The 20,261-nt window shown below is 36.4% G+C and overlaps 1 protein-coding gene across 1 annotated transcript in view; it reads right to left on the bottom strand.

The window, feature by feature from the left end:
* Nucleotides 1-4,872: 4,872 nt before the first annotated feature.
* Nucleotides 4,873-20,261, bottom strand: part of LOC141509807 (sodium-dependent phosphate transport protein 3-like) — a 55,120-nt gene continuing 39,731 nt past the window's right edge. Inside the window, exons 11-13 of the mRNA XM_074219596.1 lie at nt 15,292-15,382; nt 11,876-14,271; nt 4,873-9,824 (exon numbers count right to left, since the gene is read on the bottom strand). Of these exons, the coding sequence (XP_074075697.1) occupies nt 14,137-14,271; nt 15,292-15,382 (226 nt within the window). The 3' untranslated portion in view covers nt 4,873-9,824; nt 11,876-14,136. The remainder of the gene's footprint in view (nt 9,825-11,875; nt 14,272-15,291; nt 15,383-20,261) is intronic.

Here is a 20,261-nt window from a genome sequence, read left to right on the forward strand (position 1 = left end):
CCAGGTAAAGTTTCTTTATTGGTTTGTGTTTTTGTTTTTTGTTTTGTATTGTACATTGTTATAAAAATGGACTTGTAGTTTTGAGACCAACATGAGAGTTTCCCCATAAGGAAAGCAGCAATTTCTAGAAGCTAGGCAGGAAATCATTGTTTATAAGACCACTCTGACAATGTCTCTGAAGGGAGGCTGCAAGCCTATAAAATTCAGTCGTGGTAAAATACAATAACATCTTTTGAAAGTTGATATGGGAACAGCTAGGTGGCCCAGTGGATGGAGTACCAGACTTGGAGTCAGGAGGACTTGAGTTAAAATTTGACCTCAGACACTCAATAATTACCTAGCTGTGTGATCCCAGGCATGTCACTTAACCCCGTTGCCTTTCAAAAAACAAACAAAAAAAGACAGTTGATACAGTATGCTCTATAAATAATATTTCATCTGAACCCAACTTGCTTTTTGTACCTGATGAGCAAACAACCAAATGTTATTTTGTCCTGTTCTCCAATATGTAATTTGGCCAATTCCATGGAGGTCTTCCAAGGTCATAGCCTAAGAACCCCACACTTTGAAGGGCAGTTTGAGAACATCACCAGCAGGAGCATACCTTACAGAATTTTATTTAATTTGCACTGACATAATACAATTGGAGAGTTTGGAAATAAAGGGTTAGGAGTTGTGGGAGCTTGAGGGAGGTTTTTATCTCATTGTGATCAGTGAGGGAATTAGATTGAATCAATCAGCCTGACTCCCTGCTGTGACTACTGATGCTCACAGCTCTATTTCTGTTCATTTATGGGTCTAATGCAATTTCTGCCTTGTGAGAAAAGTTTGTTAGATTGTGAGAATTATAAGAAAGCTTTATTGCATTGCTTGAACTTATCCCTATGAGACTGGGAAACTGGACTATACAGACTTGTTGCACATCACCCACACATTCAGATCCAAATTCAGAAGCTTGTCACCACCCCCCAGATGGTGTCATTAACTGTTTTGAGAACCAAGGACAAGCATCATCATCACATCACCTGCTGCTTAGATATCCTTAACCAAGGACCTGGGTTATCCTGACCTAAAACCCAGTTAGAACCAAAGATTGATGCAGAGAGTTTTCTCAGTTATGCACCTCAAGTAAGCTATATGTCTTACCTGAAAAGTTACCCCATATTAATCAATCATCTATTGTTTCCATTCCTTTTGTGGTTTCAGATACTTGCAGAGAGGGAGGGGAAGGAGTGGAAAAACTCTTTTTCTGATTCCAAGGAATCCACTCTGTTTGCCCTTCCACTCTCAACCTGGAAAGTCCCTAATCTTTCTTCCAATTAGAAAACACTTGTTCTATTTTGGATCCTGATTAGTTGTTTTCTTTTAATTAACTGGTCTTAATTAACTGCTTTTAATGCATAAAACTCTGTCTTCTCCTGTACCTAGGGACTAATGCAAAGCTGTGGGGGCCTGATCCCAATTTATTAGCTAATTAGTGTGCATTTTTAAATAAATCAATTTACTTACTCACTATATCAGGTGATATAACAGTGTCGAATTAGAGTAAGTAAAACTTGAATTGTAGTCCTTTAGAAACTTAGTACCTGTTTGACCCTGGGCAAACAACTTAACCTCTCACAGACTCAGTTTCTTCATATGCACAATGGAAATAAGAGCATGAAGATAAAACATGATTATGTTTGGAAATGGCTTTTGTAACCTTAAAGTTCCATAAAAATGCTCACGGATATTCCATAATCATTTCTTCATTCACTCACCAAATAAGTATATTAGAAATATGAGAATATGAGAAACTTTATTTGTTATTATTTATGATACCAAAAATATTTAAATATGTTTTAATCATGGAAGTATTTGAGGATAGCATACTAAAATTAAATCAAAATAAATTAATTTTTTTAGATTTTTTTTTGCAAGGCAATGGGGTTAAGTGACTTGCCCAAGGCCACGCAGCTAGGTAATTATTAAGTGTCTGAGACCAGATTTGAACCCAGGTACTCCTGACTCCAGGGCCAGTGCTCTATCCACTGCGCCACCTAGCCACCCCCAAGAAATTAAATTTTATAATGATACAATTGCATCATTTGTTTAACACCATTTCTTTTACAATAATTTTTCAAAATTCACAATACTCAAAAATTTTAAAATTATATACAACATTATGGGTTTAAAACATGAAACAAAATTTATTGCCATTGCCAAGTGGCATCAAATCAGCTGAATGAATCGCCACATTATCTTACAAAGAAAATAACTTCATTTGGGTCTCCATAACATTTTTTCATTATCAGCATTATCTGTTCACTCAAAACTCTAGCCTCAGTTTCTTACTTTCGACTTTGTTCTTGGGTCCATTACTGCTTCCTCTACTTCTCTTGAAGGTCTTTCTTGGTCCTAGATGAGGTGGCTAAGAAAACCTGCCTTCTGGAGGAATGTGTATGCTTTGTTAGAAAGCCTTTCTCTTGGGATGTTTTAACTTGGGTTTCATCCTTGCTTATTTCTGATTCCTTTTTCTTGTACAGTTGCAACTGCACCATTAGTTCTATCTCTTGAAGTTCTCCTAGTAACATCAGTGAGCATTTTTTATGGAACTTTAAGGGTACAAAAACATTTTGCAAACATGAGCATGTTTTACCTTCATGACAACTCTGGGAGATAGGTTCTCTCATTATTCCCATTGAGCAAATGAAGAAACTGAGTCTGTGAGAGGTTAAGTTGTTTGCCCAGGGTCACACAGGTAGAAAGTGTCTGAGGCAGGATTGCAATTCAAGTTTTCCTAACAAATTCAACACTATCTATTATGTCAGTTGATTCAGTGACAGATATCAATTGCATTGGTACTGGACAATCTCTGATAGCCCAACATTCTACTACTATCTCCACCTTCATCCCTTTCTCACATGCCCTTCTCCTGGTCAAGGCAAATCCATACACACACACACACACACACACACACACACACACACACACACACACACACACAAGACTTGAAGAAATGCTTCACACACACACAAGGGTTGTCTTGTGTTGATTCAAACCAGTCTTTTTTCCCTGCATGTGGATGTCCTCTTGGAGGCTTTAAGAGTAGCACTCTTGTGATAGAATGATAGTTAAATGAAAGCAGTTCATTTGCCAGCAGATGACTAGGTGACAATGAACGTATTTTCCCATTCAGAAACTGAAGGTTCTGGAATTGAAATAGGCAGGTTTGGGGGAATTCAAATGTATAAATGAAATTTCTGATGTGAACTAATAACAATCTACTGCCATATGTTTTTAAGTTTTATTTGGTAAGGCAGTAGGGTTAAGTGACTTGCCCAAGGTCACATAGCTAGGTAATTATTAAGTGTCTGAGGCTGGATTTGAACTCAGGTACTCCTGACCCCAGTGCCAGTGCTCTATCCACTGCATTAGCTAGCCACCCCTTCTACTACCATATTTTAATCAAAACAAGGAATGTGCCAGATGATCAGAACCAGCCAATTGTGAAACCAAGGAAGCCATACTCATGAGGAAGCAAGTTCCCTGCCCCAAATGCCAAAATACTGAAGCTATGGTGGGCCCTACAGACATAGCAAAAACTATAAATTGTACTAAAAGTAGACAATTTGGGACATTGGGGTCAAGAAAGTCCCCTAAATCTAGGAAGAAAAAGGATTTTTTTCTAAGATGTTTATAGACTTTTGATTAATGTCTGTAAAGAAAAATGCTGCCAACTTATGTAGCATATATGGAAGATTTGGGTGCCAGTAAACCTTTGGAGCTTGCCAACATTGAAGGAGAGAGCAGGAACACAAGTCATATATACCAATGTGTATTACCAGTGGCATTTGCTCAATGGGGTGCTTGATTATTTTGTCCTTTTGGAGCCATTTTGGCTATAAGTAGTTTGTAATCAGGTTTAGCTTTAAGGTTATTTTGAGAAAGGAAATATGAGTTCCCTCTTATATTTGGGAGGTGGTAGGATGGGGAAACCATTTAGTCATGTTTCTCAGGCCTCTGATTTTAATGAATGTTGCTTTTTAGATGAGTGTGTAATAAAACTGCCAAATTCCAAATCAAATATGACCAAGTAAGAGGCAGTGGAAGCCAAGACAGATGAACTTGCCGCTATTCTCACTGTTCTTCCTCCCTGATCCTTGTTAGGCATTGAGGTGCTATGGTGGATAATGATCTTTGTCCTTAATTTGTGAAGAAAACTATGACATCAGGGAGGCAACGCCATAACAAGTGAATTGGATTTTAGTGAGGGGGGGGTGTCTGTGCTAAATCACTAGTCCCACTTTCTCCTGCAGAACCATCTGAGTCCATTAGCCAGATAGGAATAAGGATGGAGAAGTGACTTGCACAAGGACACACAGCTAGTATATGCTAAGTGTCTGAGATCAGATTCAAATTCCCATCATCCTGGAATCCTCCTCACTCCAAGGCCTGTGCTCTATCTACTAATATGCTGAATCTATACAGAATAACCTGATTTCAAATTCTGCCTTAGATTAGATATGTGACCCTAAGCAAATCACTTAGCCTCTCAACTTCAGTTTCCTTGTCTGTAAATTGGAGATAATAATCACAACCACCAGCCAGGATTGTTGTGAGGATCTAATGAGGAAGCACATCAAATACCTTGTAAATCCTAAAGCCACTATATTAATCCAAATTATTATTGTTATGCTTAAAAAGATGTTATACCTCTTTTTTTTAGTTTTTTTTTGCAAGGCAAATGAGATTAAGTGGCTTGCCCAAGGACACACAGCTAGGTAATTAGGTAATTATTAAGTGTTTGAGACCAGGTTTGAACCCAGGTACTCCTGACTCCAGGGCCAGTGCTTCCACTCCACCACCTAGCCGCCCTGGTGTTGTACCTCTTGCAGAAATGACTGACCAAAGATCTCGAGTGATGTTCCTTCACTTGATTATAATCATTTCATTGTAGATTACTGTATTTGATACTGTGCTTTGACACTTCCAATTAGAACTGCACTAAAGACAAAAATGATTGAGTGGACCCCAGTCAAAGCATCCTCATTGGGATCCACAGTTCTAAAAGGGTAGCAAACTTTATTTTTTAATATCTGTATAAAAAACAATGACCACATATAGAAGAATATAACAAGTGGAGTGAAAATTATATATAAACTCTCCTTATATATACTGTTTTAGAAAACTCTAGATAAGTTTCTTGGAAAGGATATGTATGTTTATTTATCTGCTAATATTTTACCACATCACTTAAAAATAGGTCACTAGAGAGAAAGAGAAGCCAATTTCTTTACAAAGTCAATATGACAATGTTTATGCAAGATGACTAGATGCTTTGTTTTTAAAATGTTTTAATTGATATTTTCTATTTCTTATAACACTATAATATCTCATGTATCACTCTCCCTTCTCATTCCAGAGAATAGGAATATGACAACCAGTATTTTTTTGAAGATGGACTATTACATTGAAAAAATGTGAAAGCATATTCAATATATAACACTTTTGGTCTTTCACTTCCATGAAGGAGTAGGTTGGAGATGTCTTCTGTCTCTCCATTCAGATGTCACTGGATCTTTATAATCTTATCACATCACCTTATTCTTTTGGGGGCGTCATTATTCTGTTCTTTTACACTGCTTAGGTTTAGTTACTGTGTTTATTGTGTTCTTGGCTCTGCTTACTTCACTTGGCATCAATTCATATAGATATTTCCATACTTCTCTGTGTAATTCATACTATATCATTTCCTGCAGCACAGTCATTCTCCATTCCATTCATGTACCACAATTATTTTAATCATTCCACAGGTGATGGACATCTACTTTGCTTCCAGTTCTTTACTATCACAAAAGTGCTTCTATAAATATTTTGAAATATAAACTTCTTTGACTTATAAGCCCACATGAAATGCTTTTTGTGTGAATTTAAAACTATAAAATATCCTGAATGACCTTTATTGAATCCAATGCAATGGGTCATACTACCATTATCTTTCTGAATTGTCGATTTGTGTTTGTCCTTGATGTATCTGTCTGCTCTAGGTTTGGAATGTGTTGTTTTCCTGGAATAATATCTCTAAACACATGGTCTATGGGAAGAAAGAAGAGAGGGAGAGAAACTGTTTTTCCCCTACCCACAAGCATTCTTAGCTTCATATAAACCCAGTCCAGTGAAGTGGACCCCCGATTGACTAGAGGTATTTACTAATGGCTGAGTTTATTGCTATACTTTTGCCATCTACTTAAAAATGTCAGATACATGGTTAGCTGATGTGGCTGGTCACTTTTGGTTTTGCCCTCTTAAAGAAGTTCTCTCAGGCTACTTTCCATCTACTCTGTATATATCATATAGGTAGCTAATTATTTAACTTATCCTCCTTTAAAAAGTATGCAGGGACTCTTTCATTTTACTTGCTTTTTTTCCCATTTCCTGAACTCAGTGCAGCTTTTGGCAAAATGTAAGTACTCAGTAAATGCTACCTGAATGATTGATTTGCCTGCCCGAATAAAAGAATTTCAGGGATAGAACACTGCACCTAGAGAGTTAGGAAGACCTGAGTTTAAATCTTACCTTAGATATATAATTCTGGCCAAGTCCTTCAACCTCCTTCAGTCTGAGTTTCTACATCTATAGAATGGGAATGTGAATAGCACCTGCCTCATAGTATTATTGTGAGGATTAATAATATAAGTAAAATGCTTTGCAAACCTTATATTATTATATAAATGTTAAGTAGTAGTAGTAGTAGTAGTAGTCGTAGTAGTAGTAGTAGTAGTAGTAATACATACTTAATAATGATTTTTGACTGCTTGGCAGTGTACTTTCCAGGGAGGTACTGTGAACTGATAATTCCTAATTCCTAATTAATAATTACGAAGTTATTAGTGTAAGGCCTCTTCAATATGTATGAAGTCCGTGATTGAGGCAATGACCAGTATATGAACTCACCATTTAGAGTATGCCTTATGTGATTTGGCTGTATTTCTGACATCCCAGGAACTAGCCATCCCTGGGAAAGACAAAACAGGATTGGGAGGACTGGCTATTCTCCAAATGCTGATGTTTAATAAAAATAAGCCTTAACAGCCCCATAAATGGCATTTCCTTAAACAATAACATATTGATTCAGTCTATACCTGAAGCCAAAAAGGAATTGGATCCCATTCAACTTAGATGCCTCTGAGCCTTCTTCGTCCTCAAAGGTATAAAAAGCTCTAAGCCCCTTCTCCTCTTCGGGATCTCATCCATGGAGGAGAAGTCCTGCCTGGAATCCTCTCCCATTCGGAAACTCACAGGGATCCCCTGGCCCCAAGAAAATGAGTTGGTGCTCCTCCAAATTGGTGATGTTTTCTTTATCTTTCTCTTCTACTTTTATTAATAGTATTAATAATCCTTTGTCTTTTATGTATTATTTGCTGTATTGGATGTTATTGTAAGCAATCTATTCCTTGTGTAATTAAAATATTTTCATTGTTACTGGTGTCAGCAAGAGTGTCATTTACAGGAACAAATTCGAACCTCATTAAAATCACAAAACATACCTACTGAGAATGAGGTTGGTACACACATTGCTAGAGCTAGCTCAGTATTTGGGAGACTCTGAACGAAAGTATGGGAAAGAAGAGGAATTAGACTGACTACCAAACTGAATGTCTACAGAGTCATTGTGATGACCCCATTGTTGTATGCCTGTGAAACCTGGACAGTCTACCAGCACTATGCAAGATAACTGAATTGCTTCCACTTAAATTGTCTTAGAAAAAATCTGAAGACCAATTAGCAGGAGAATAGAACCAGACACTTGAGGTTCTTTCTCAAGCTAAATTGCCAATCATTCAAATGTTTCTGCGGAAAGTCCATCTATGCTGGACTGGCCACATTGTTCGGATACCAGGTATATGTTTGCCAAAAAAAAGCTATCTTATGGAGAACTCACACAGGTCAAGGGCTCACAGGGGGATCAGAAGAAATGAAACTGGAATACCCTAAAGGTCTGTCTTAAGAATTTTAGATTGATTGTGCAGCATGGGAGACAGAACCACCTACCATGGCATGCTCTCATCAGAGGAGTTGTGCTCTAGGAACAAGGCAGAGTTGAAGCAGCACAAAGGAAAGGTGAGATATGTAAGTTTAGGGTAGCCATCCCAGGTGTTCACATTTGTGCGCAACCTGCGGTAGAGGATTCCAAGCTCATATTGGTGTGATCAGCCACAGCTGGACGCACTAACTCATCCCTAACATAGTGATGTCATTTGGATCTTCTTGATAAAGAAGGACAAGAACCAACCAATCATGTCTGGGAAAAGGAAGGCAGTGTGGCCTTCAGGATGGAGCCCACCAGCAGATGAAACAAAGGCGTATCGATGTCTCATTTGGCTATGAATTTGGTGAGTGCCAATACCACCTAGAAAGGGTTTTCCTTTGGGCTGATACAGAGGAAATTGTATTCCTAAGTGTTGCAGTGAGGTGAGAATGCTTATGTTTCTGTTCTTGCCATTGCACTGAAATAATTATCACTTTGCAAAAACTACCTCAAATTGATGCTAATTGATCACATACAACTGGAAAGTTAATCACTGGGGAATAATTGTGGGTAGAAGAACTCTTTCAAAATCTATGCATCTATGGCATTAGAGAAATGTGTTCCATGCTACCTGGCCTGGGTCTAAGCCATCTATTTATCTGTCTGTCTAGTTAGGAAGCTGTCTCAGCTCCAAGACATCTACATTACCCCTTCAGGATTCAAAGGTTATTTTCATCTTTATCTATCACCCAGAGACCAGCTTCAGGACAATAATGTCATTCTTTCTCTTAACACACATATATGTGTGTATGTATAGGTAATTTCCTTATGTCTCTAAAAATTAAACAACCCCATCAGTAGAATGTTAGTTTACGAAAATGATGATAATATATTTATATTGAGTTTAATAGAGAAGCATTATATATCCAAAAGTTATGTTACTGTCAAAATTCCTGAACCAGAGAAGAAAGATTGAATAAGAAGAACCAAGGTATCAACAAAAATTTATTAATTTCTCACTAAGTGTATACCTGGTATTGTTCAGAATGCTGTGGAAAATCCAGCTTAATTAGCACACCAAAACAAAGCAAAAATCAAACCATTCCTTCCCACTGGGTGCTTGCATACTGTTGATAATTGGGGAAATACAGAAATATTTTCATGGAAGACTGCTCTTCCAGAAGAGGAACTGAAAGCTCATAAAGCCACAATGAAGGAATGACTCAGAAATGATGGGACACTCCAACTACTCATGGATGATAATGAGTCCCAAGTAGATGTCATATGAGGATCCCCAAGGACTTGAGAGCACATGACCTGGAGAAAAGAAGATTCAGCAAGACTGATCCACTGAGTCATCTTTTACTGAGCTCTCTCTCTTCTTCTTTTTTTCAATTCAATAAATATTTATTAAGCCCTTTCTAAATGTCATATATTGTTATATGCATTGGGAATACAAATTAGAAAAAGGACTGTCCATTCCGCTGAGGAACTTACAATCTAATGAAGGAAGGCAACACACAAAAGCGAATTTGAAAGGGAGTGGACACCAGGGCGGTGGCATGTTTTTCCAGGGAGTTGAAACCAAACAGAGCTACAGATGGATAGCAAACTGAACATCAAAGACTAAGGTTTACCTTCTGTAAAGTTTATACTCCATTATCAAGTCTTCCAGAGGGGAGAAAAGACTGAGGGGAGGTGGAAATATCCAAGGTGATGAATATCCAAGGCTTAGTAACATGGTGAAAAAACTGAAGTAATCAGATGATTCTGGGAGGAATATCTTGTTCTATGAAGTTGAAACCAAGCAGAGCTGTAGATGGAAAATGGAAAGAATTAGTGACTTGGTGGATAAGGGGGATATTTTTTCTATGCATCACTGTTTTTGAGGGAATGCTTTCTTGAAGTATTCTGAGAAAAACTGTTCTCTTCCCAGAGAAGGAACTGTAGTTCAGTAAGAGTAGAGGAAAAGACCAAAGGACTGAATGTTAGAAGACTTGAATGTTCTGCCTCCTACCAACTTCAAGATCTTAGGCAAAAAAACAGGGTGACAGTGTAAGAGTATGAAGATACCGTAACGGCCATCTGATCTGACATATACCTGCCCAATAATTCCTTTTTTTTTTAAAAGACCTGACAAATTAACCTATCAGTACTTAATTGAAGGTCTCAAGCAAGGGAGAACTAAGGAAACTCAGCTTCTTTGGACAGTTCATCCTTTGGAATATTTTCTTTGAACTATAATTGGGATGGTTTGCAAATTCTAACAGTTGTTCCTCCTTTTGTACTTAAGGGACAAACAGAATAATTCTGATCTTATTTCAAATATAAGAAATGCTATTTTTTCTTCCAATTCTTCCCTTTTTTGCAGGCCAAAAATCCAGTTTGTTTAATCAGTTTTTACATGGAATAGTTCCTAATCCTTTCACCATCCAACATATATGCCAGTTTATCTATATCTAAAAATTGATGTCCTAAGATAGACACAGGACTGCAGATGTTACCTGTTCAGGAATTAATATTGTGAAAGTATTAAACAATCTTAGCTTTAGAAAGGAAATGGAAGCCAGTGATCAGAGGCCATGAAATTCGCTTCAAGCCTGAACAAGAATTTTCTACACAATATGGCAAGTAGAAATTCAGACATTTTAAAAAAAAAATTTTTTTACTGGCCCTCACTTTGAATATAATTTCCCATAAATTAGTAGGCCTCTCTTTTGTCATTTCATTTTCTTATATTTGCCCAATATTCTTGGTATGGCATAACTTTGTGGTCAATTTTTCCTCTCTTTCTCCCCATTTCTCTTTCTTTTTTTTAGTTTTTGTAAGGCAGTGGGGAATTATTATGTATTTGAGGTCGGATTTGAACTCAGATCCTCCTGATTCCAGGGTCGGTGCTTTATCCACTGCACCACCTAACTTCCCCCCTCCTCTTTTCTTTTAATGTTTTTTGATTATAGGCACTAGTTTTTTAGCTTTTTCTTTTGTATTGGCTAATACTCAACACATTGTGTGACTCATAACAAATCCTTAATAAATGCGTGTTGATAGAATAATTGAATAAAAGTTGTTAAGCTTCAGACAATCATGTTTTTATTGAACATGGTAAAATATATCCCATCCCATCATTATCCTTTTTTAATTTAATTTATTTATTTTCACATTATAAAAATAATCTTACTGTAAAAGTAAATACAACTGCCTTTCCTTTCACAAAGATAGAGAAACTCAAGAAAAATAAAGTGAAAGAAAAAAAAGTATATATTTCAGTCTAGCTCTGTCTCTGGGAGGGGTTGCATTCCTTTTTTTTTTTTTTTTTTTGCAAGGCAATGGGGTTAAGTGCCTTGTCCAAGCCCACACAACTAGTTCATTATTAAGTGTCTGAGGCTGGATTTGAACTCAGGTACTCCTGACTCCAGGGCCAGTATTCTATCCACTGCGCCACCTAGCTGCCCCTGGGTTGCATTCTTTATCATAAATCCATCAAAGTAGTTTCTTTAATATTTTTTCCCACAGATGCTATTGTTAACTGTGTTTCCTTCCATTTTATTCCTCTCAACTTTCATTTATTGTGTTCTCTTGCCCCCTTCACCCTGTCTCTCCTCAAAAGTATCTGACTACTCTCTCCCACCATCTTCCCTCCCTTCTATCATCTCCAGCCCCAACTCCTCTCCCTCTGTCCCCTTTCTCCCATCCTTTTTCTCTCATTTTCCCTCTTGATTAAGATAGGTTTCTGTACCCTATTGAGCCCATCATTATTCTTATATTTTATCATGGTCCAGAAACACAAATCCAGGTTCAGATACCATCTTCTTAGCCAATCAGTCACCTCCCAAGTATGTCTTTCTCTTCTGAATTCCTTACCTTCAATTGGTAGTAGTAATGAAGATACAATCCACATCCTTAAGGCCTTTGCTTGGTGTTGTTTGGGGCATCATAATCCTTAACAAGATTTTTCAGGTTCCTTTAGGTGGTATGTTTAATCTCTCCATGAGTCAGCAGAAATGGTCAGCTATCATAAAATTGATAAGCTTTGGAAAAGTTTCTATTAGGTCCCAGACACAAACCCTAGGAAGATAGCATATCTCTTTTGTTTATGTTGGGCCAGAAAACAGGCATCTTAGTAACAATTGGCAGGGATTTACTAATACTATTTGTTTTGTTTTTTTCTGACAATGGTGAAATGACTCCTCATCTGATGAACTTTGCTTCTGCATCATCATGCTTTGGAATAAAAACTGCTTCTTCTACGTATGATCTAGGACCAATCCATATCCCATCCCTTATTAGAATAGACTAAATAAGAGGGCTAATTTAGTTCCCTAGGCTTGGTGGCCTTCATTGCTCCTCCATGTCACATTCTTACTTTGCTAAGAGTTATAGGTTAGAATTTCCTTCTATCTATTTAAGTCATTTTATAATTCTTCCTTAAAACACTTCTTACCAAGGCATGTTGTACTTTCCTTTATCCCCTTGATTCCTTGCCTCAAATCTCTCCTACTCTAATCTATCCTTTATACAAATAACAAAATGATTTTCCAAAACACAGCTCTGACCGCATTAATATCCTTTCAAATAAATTGCATTAGCTCTCTATTATTTCTAGTAGCAAATATGAATTTTTTAAAAAATGTCTCTTTTCAACCTGACTTCATCCTGTACATGCTCACCTCCACACCTTCTATGATCCAACCACACTGTCTATTCTGTTCTTCACACATCTTCAGTGTGCTCCATTTTCTGCCTTCAAGTCAATGACTCTCCCTCTTTAAACTTTGGCTCTGAAAACAATAATCAAATTAATGCTCTCTTCCCAGCTATTGTTCTCCTAGACGTGTTGTCTTTCATTATTAAAATGACAAGAACTACCTTTGTGTATGTATTTCTAGCCTAAGAATGTAAAACGGTACCTGGTACATGCTGTTCTTCTGTTACTTCAGCAGTGTCTGATCTTCATTTGAAGTTTTCTTGGCACATGTACTGGAGTGGTTTGGCATTTCCTTATCTAACTCAGTTAATAGATGAGGAAACAAGTAAAGAGGATTCAGCTACTATTCTAGGGTCATGTTGCTTGTAAATGTCTGAGGCCAGATTGGAACTCAGGAAGATAAGTCTTCCTGACTCGAGACCTGGAACTCTATGTGCCATTGTGCCACCTAGCTTCCCTAACTGGTACAAAGGAAATAGTTCTTAAATGGTTTTTATTTTTCATTCATTCCTTCCTTCAATTAACCAGGAGATTGACCCATCTTGTTTCAACTTGCAGTTGACATCCAGTGATCTTCCCTATTTTCCTTGCCTCTTTGAAGAAGTTGCTTCATCTTTCCCCTCAGTTTCCTTATCAACAAAATGAGTGGAATGGACTACATGATCTCATAGATCCCTTTCAACTTTTTACATTTTGTGAATTTAAGTCCCAACTTTGGACTCCAAACCATCTCTCTTTATCTTCTGATATCTATTTTACTGCTATGACTCTGCAAACTCATTTTTGGTTGATCCATTTCAGGGCTGTCCATTTCCTCACTCCCTCTAGATATGTGGTCAATGCTCTTAAAAAAAAAGAGGGGGCAAAATACATTCTCAGATTTCCTCTATAAAACAGGATTAATTGCAATCAACCTGGTCAGGAAGAAATTGAGTCGGTGATAAAAGACACCAATGCAAAAGGTACTAAGGCCCCAATGAGTAATTTTAGTGATCTAGATATAGAGAATTACATCAAAGGGACAAAGATGAAATATGTCAGAAAGCAAATGCAAGGTATTTAGGAAATAACAATTCTTCTATCAGTTACTGTAAGAGCATGCCCTTCCTGAATCTATGACTTCTAAGGGACTTGTAGAGTTCTGTCTTTTAGAGTAATCACCTAAAAGTTCAGTTAAACAGTTAGGACATCTGAATAGGCTGTGTATATGATCCACTTAGCAAGTCAAGTTTCATATAAACTCTTCAGAAAGTAAGTTTGGTTTATAATTTGCATCTCAAAATAATAACTGGGAATAGGGTTCAAAGCAAATTAGAATTCAGCACTTTGAATTACTGAAAAAATAAAATGATATGAAATGAAAATCCTTTAGAAACTTCTAGGTAAGTTTTGACTTCAGCTCATCATTCATGAATATTCAGAATCGGGTGAGTCTTTTCTCCTTAGCCCAGTCCTGGATGTCTGCCCGGCCAAAGATTACATAGATGATCATTCCAGCCAGATTAATTGCTGCTGAGAGGAAGAAGACACTTTTCCAGCCAGATTCAGAATCCTGTGGGTATAAAACTTTTACTACTATCATTCCAAAAATTGTTCACCCTTCTAAGTTCCCAAATTCTTCTTTCAGCTAAAATGTGGACTAATCCCATGGGAACAGATGTATTATATGATTTTCATTTTGTACCAAATAAATGGAATTTTTGGTGAATGACTGGCAACAAAAAAAAACAAACTTCAAAACACAGAATCATAACTTGTTCTGTTTTATTTAGGTGTTTATGTATTAGTACTTGATTGTTCTTAAGAAATGTAGACAGCAGAATAACAGAAAAGTTTTTAAACTGAGATTGCTTTTCTAAAAATTCTTTAGTACGCTGACTTTTGGATCATTCTATCTCAGATGGATATCAAAAAAATGAGCAAAATGATCCCTGTGAAGGCTGTATTAGAACAGAATTAATCACAGGTTGGCTCTAACAAAGAAATCATTACCTATTCTGGCACAGCCTGGAATCAGGAAAGACTGCATTCAAATCTAGCCTGGGACATATATTAATCATGTGACTGAAGTTCTCTTTGTCTCAGTTTCCTCAACTATGACACAAAGATAATAATATCATTTCAGAGCATTGTGAGAACCAAATGAAATATTCATTTAAAAAAAGCAGGTAGCAGAGTGTCTGGCACATAGCACAAACTATATAAATACTTATTCCCTTCCTTTCATAGCTTCAACATTATCTGAACCTTTTCTTCACAAAGTGGTTCTCATTTGACAAGTAAAATTCAATCATTTTGAGATGCTATTTGGGATTTGTTTTATGTTCCTATGTTGCATTTCTCTCTATCAAGTGTTTGGTCAAAGCAAAGTCTAAATCTTTTTCTTTTCTTTTTAGGGTTTTTGCAAGGCAAATGGGGTTAAATGGCTTGCCCAAGGTCACACAGCTAGGTAATTATTAAGTGTCTGAGGTCAGATTTGAACTCAGGTACTCCTGACTCCAGGGCCAGTGCTCTATCCATTGCGCCATCTAGTGGCCCCGAAATCTTTTTTTAAATAAGATTATGTTTTTACCTGATTTATGAGGTACCCAGTAACTGTGGGTGAAATTATTCCTGGTATCATAGTAAAAACTCCTCCCAGTCCCATGAGAAAGCTAGTGTACCTGAGAGAAGAAACATTTTCCAGGTTAGACTACTTTTTCATTTAGTCCAACATAATAAGCATTTACTCCATTATTTGAACAGCAGCACATACTCCCCCTATTTTTGGAGAACAAGGGCATTTGGCCTTTACAAAATTTTATTCTGATGGCTCATTGCAGATGAAGGTGGCTATGGATTCTTCAAGGCTATATCAGCAAGGGATAGACTTCATAAGATTCTTCCATGTTGACAAGGCTTTAAGTAAGACCATGGCAACAGACTGACATCAGGATGAGTTTTGCTAAGAATGGGTAAACTCTTTGCCAAAACTGACCTGACCACTTAGTGATTTGATTTTTGGCTATGACAACCCATGAAATAAACAAAAATTGCCCTAAACTCTCTGAGGCCCTTTCACTTCTTCAATAATAGAGCAGTGGAAAGAGGTCAAAAAGTGCTAGAATCATCATGGTTTTGAACATATATATATTATATATTACATATAATATATATATATATGAATTTGATTGTTAGCACTCAAAATGTAAGATGCTTGACCAATAAACAACAAATGGGTAGACTGCAAGAAGAGCAAATTCACATGAATCATGTTTCCTTTCAATATGTGAAAACCAAAGAATGAAAGACTTTGCAACTATATGAAAATCCAAGTCATGGGTACTCCATGGTGAGGCAAAGAAAGGAGTTGGGAGAGCATATTTACTAGAGATCAAACGAACATAAAAATATTTCTTCCTTAGGCTCCTGATCATCTCACATTGCAGATAATGGTTACAAAAAGACCAAAGGAATAATTGAGCTTATGTACCAATGCTTGTTGCTGAAGATAAAGAGATTAAAAAATTATTTGAAGAACCTGATAAAATCTTTGAAATTAAATCAACACATATTTTGATACTAGATGGTTTCAATCCAAAATTGGGGGAAAATGAAGATGAAAAGAAGTATATAGGAAAGCAGATACAGGAAGAAGGAATGAGAGAGGTTAAGAGTTGCTGAATACATAAAAGTGGAATATCTTTTTAAAATCATAAACACTTGTTTTTCCAAAATAAAAAAAAATATTCCCCAAACTGGGAGATGCCAGTCATGGGGAAGAAAATTGGGAATATATTACCCAAATAGCTGAATCACATGAATTTCCATAAATGAAATCAGAATAAATGGCTTTTCAGCTAAATGGAAGGATGAGTCCAAGATATTCCTTGAAAAGATAAAAGAATTGATAAAGTAGACCTATTTGCATATCCAAAAGCAACAATAAATGTAATTGTTTCTTGAAATTTTTAGTGGTCTTGAATTACAGTATAATGAATATCACCAAAAGATCACTATGCTAATAATTAAAATATTAAAGTTTCTTCACCAATATTAACTGTTAAGGATGCAGAGGTAGGGAAATTCTATTTAGAACATGGTAAGACTTTTCAGGTTAAAGAATCGGACACTATGGTACAAGGTAACTTCAATACAATGAATACTCCTATTTGATGATCCTCTGAATTCTACCAGATGAACATCAGGAGAGACATAATATTAAAGATGTTTACCATTGTTATGGAGATTCATTGCTAGGTCCCACTTGCAGAGAGTTTCTTTTTGGGATACTTCATAAGTTTCTGTTTGCAAATGATATGATGTGGCTTGAATGAAATTGTAGAACAATGTGGATTTTACTGAAAAAGATATTTCTCAAGAGTTTGGCCTAAACCCTCATACAGGAAATGACAAGAGGATGAAGATTGTTTATTGAAACATAATGAAAAATAATTGGATGGAAAGTTGTGGAAGTTATTCAACAGTTTGTATAAGTGAATAATAAATTGAACGAAAAATTGAACAAAAACAGGAAAGTGGGTTGAATTGCCTTTGCAAAGCTCCTTTAATGATGTCAAAGTACCCATAGTAGCAAAGGTCCATCTTTTTTTATACCAAAATTCTACAAATGTTGCTGAACTACAGCAATACATGGAATATAATAATCTTCAAATATTTAAAAATTGAATGCCAGAAGAAGACAATGGAGAGAGGTATATTGTGGATGTGAGCCATCTGCATCGTATATGACCTATGAAGAGTTTTAAGGAACAAGAACAAAAGCTGTCACCAAGGAAATATATAATGGGAAGAGAAAATGGTCTGGTGAGGTAGTGAAATTGAGGAACGTGAGGTGAAAGATTGAGTTCTACACTGGTATTCTGGCAATGTCAAGAGAAAGCTGGGCTCTAGCCCATGGAGGGTAAGCTCTCTATAGTGATAGGATATAGATATAGATAGCATATAGATATATATCCTTGAAGAGGATATAGATGGCAGGTTCACAAGATGGGAATACAAGATACTGTTGAGTTTTGCTCTGAGATCACAGATTTATCTGGTTATACGAGTATGGGCATTTGGAAACAGGTTTCAGCAAGGACTGATAGAATTCAACTTCTTCTAAGGAGGACAGTGCATTTTAATCTCTTCTGTATGAAACCTATAGACAGTAATCATATGGTTCATGGCTCAGTATATAGCATCCTGCCAGGTAATACACTGATACAGTAGCACATTTGGACCAAGGAGGCATCAAATTAGGCTCCCATCATTTGGGAGACTATAGATGACAATACAACTCTTCTGGGTCCACAACAAAAGCTCTGTGTCCTGAGTAAAGCACACCAAATTCACATATCAAATCATTATTTGTGAGGTCCACAACTGTTACAGATTGATGCCCTATGGGTCCTAGGACCCTGCTAGGCAGGATTAATTAAATTACATGAACATTTATTAAACACTTGCTACAGGCAAAGCACTGTATTACATTCAGGAGATACACAGGACTGAAATGCACTGGAAAACTGTGAACATTCTCTCTTCCCTCAAGGCATTTTGATTCTACTGGAGGACATACTTTGATGTATGTACATACATATGTGATAAATGTACAATTATGAATTGTATATAGAGATGTAAATTGTAAAAGTTTTCACATATATATACACATATTTACTATATAGGCAGTTTCTAAATCTGTGTGTATATATATATATATATATATATTATATATATATATATATAACATATGTGTGTGAAATATGCATGTACATGTCGGTGCAATAATACAAAGGAAAATAAGCATTGAAGTTAAAACAAAATTATTTTTGTTCAAAGGCATCAATTATTCCTTTGGTCCTTATTCAAGTGGCAGGGTGTTTTTCAAGCATCAAAATACATATGTATTTAGCACCTTCCAAGGATATTAAGAATATTTTCTCATTTATCAAAATTCTCATATCCAACAGCTTAACAATAATTGATCTTAGCTCTGCATCAATAATTTCTGCCCCTTCCTCTATTTTATCTGCTGTGAGTAGAATAGGAATGATACAGATTGATACGCAAAATTGGCAAGAGTCAATACACTAATTAATTTTAGCAAAATTGGAGTTTGGTACAAAAGAGATGAAACTTTTGGATAGAAAACCATCGTATGAGTTCATTTAAATACATCTGGAAATGGACGGGCAGGTGCTAGCCAGTTAGACTGAACTGAAAGATAGACGTCCTGTTGGCAGCTCTGTTTCAATAACATTTACGGAAAGCTGCAACTCTCTAGGTCGTCTACCTCTACATAATTGAAGTGATTCACAGACCCAAAACAATGGGAGCAAATTGGGTCATCAAGGGACCTTCTTCAGAGCATACTATATATATATATATATATATATATATATATACACACACACATAATATTTAACTGAAAATTATTACAATATGAGGGAAAGCTGCATGAAGTGTAAAGCTAGTTTATTGATTCAAATATCTGGAATTTCATAAGTGTATATTCCTTTCCTCCACATGCAGTAGGAAATCCTTCCTATAGTGCATTATATCATCTTTCTTTGAGAATAGTTATAGTCAAAAAAATTTTTCTTGATATACTTTTGGTAACAAACTGCATTTAATAAGGTTTGTCCTTGAGCAATAGACACCATCTCCATCACTAATTCTGCACTTAAATTTTTTAAGGAAAACTAGAGTTTTAGGTTTCTTCTACTACCATTGTAGTGAGAACTACATGTCACCTCCACATGACTATGCAGCATCAGATTGGAAGCAAATGACTTTAGAAAAATACATAATACTAAAAATAAGTCACATTTATATATCAAATTGACAACAAAAGTGTCAAACATATGACCCATGGGTCATATGCATCCACACAATTCCCAAGAATGAACTAAACCAGAAAAAAATGTAATTGGGGAATATTTAGCAGAATAAATACAATATAAATAATATTAACATGGTTTTTCTGAGTCAATTTGCAGTACATATATTGTTAGGAAACCCATTTTGTAGCTTAATGGTCCCTGGTTCTCTTTCAGTTTGATACCCACTGTTTTACAAAGTTCTTTCCTCATAATAGTCCTATGAACTAAATAATATGCACCCCATTCTACATATTCAGAAACTGAGACTTAAAGAAGTTGGACTTTTTCAGGGTCATATGATGTATAATAGCTGGAATTTATACCCAGACTTTCTAGCTCCAGGACCAGTACTCTTTCCACCATCCCACACTGCACAAGAAAGAGGGGAAAAGGCTGGGAGCCCTACCTGGGAGCGATATCTAGGGAATTAATCATGAATCCAGAGTAACACAGGCAGCTTATTCCCATAGAGAGCATCAGTAAGGTAATAGCAGTGATGAAGCTGACGTATGGCACAGCTGTGATGAAAACTGATGGGAGAAGCATACCTGGGGAGCAAGGACACACAAAAAAAAAAACCATGCACACATCATTGGAAAAATGTGGAGGTCTACTGTAAGAAATTCTCTAGGGTTAACTGTTCACATGGAAATATCCTCACCCAGAACTGTGAAGA

The sequence above is a fragment of the Macrotis lagotis genome, chromosome 1, assembly GCF_037893015.1.
Source record: "Macrotis lagotis isolate mMagLag1 chromosome 1, bilby.v1.9.chrom.fasta, whole genome shotgun sequence".
NCBI classification, from domain to species: Eukaryota; Metazoa; Chordata; class Mammalia; order Peramelemorphia; family Peramelidae; genus Macrotis; species Macrotis lagotis.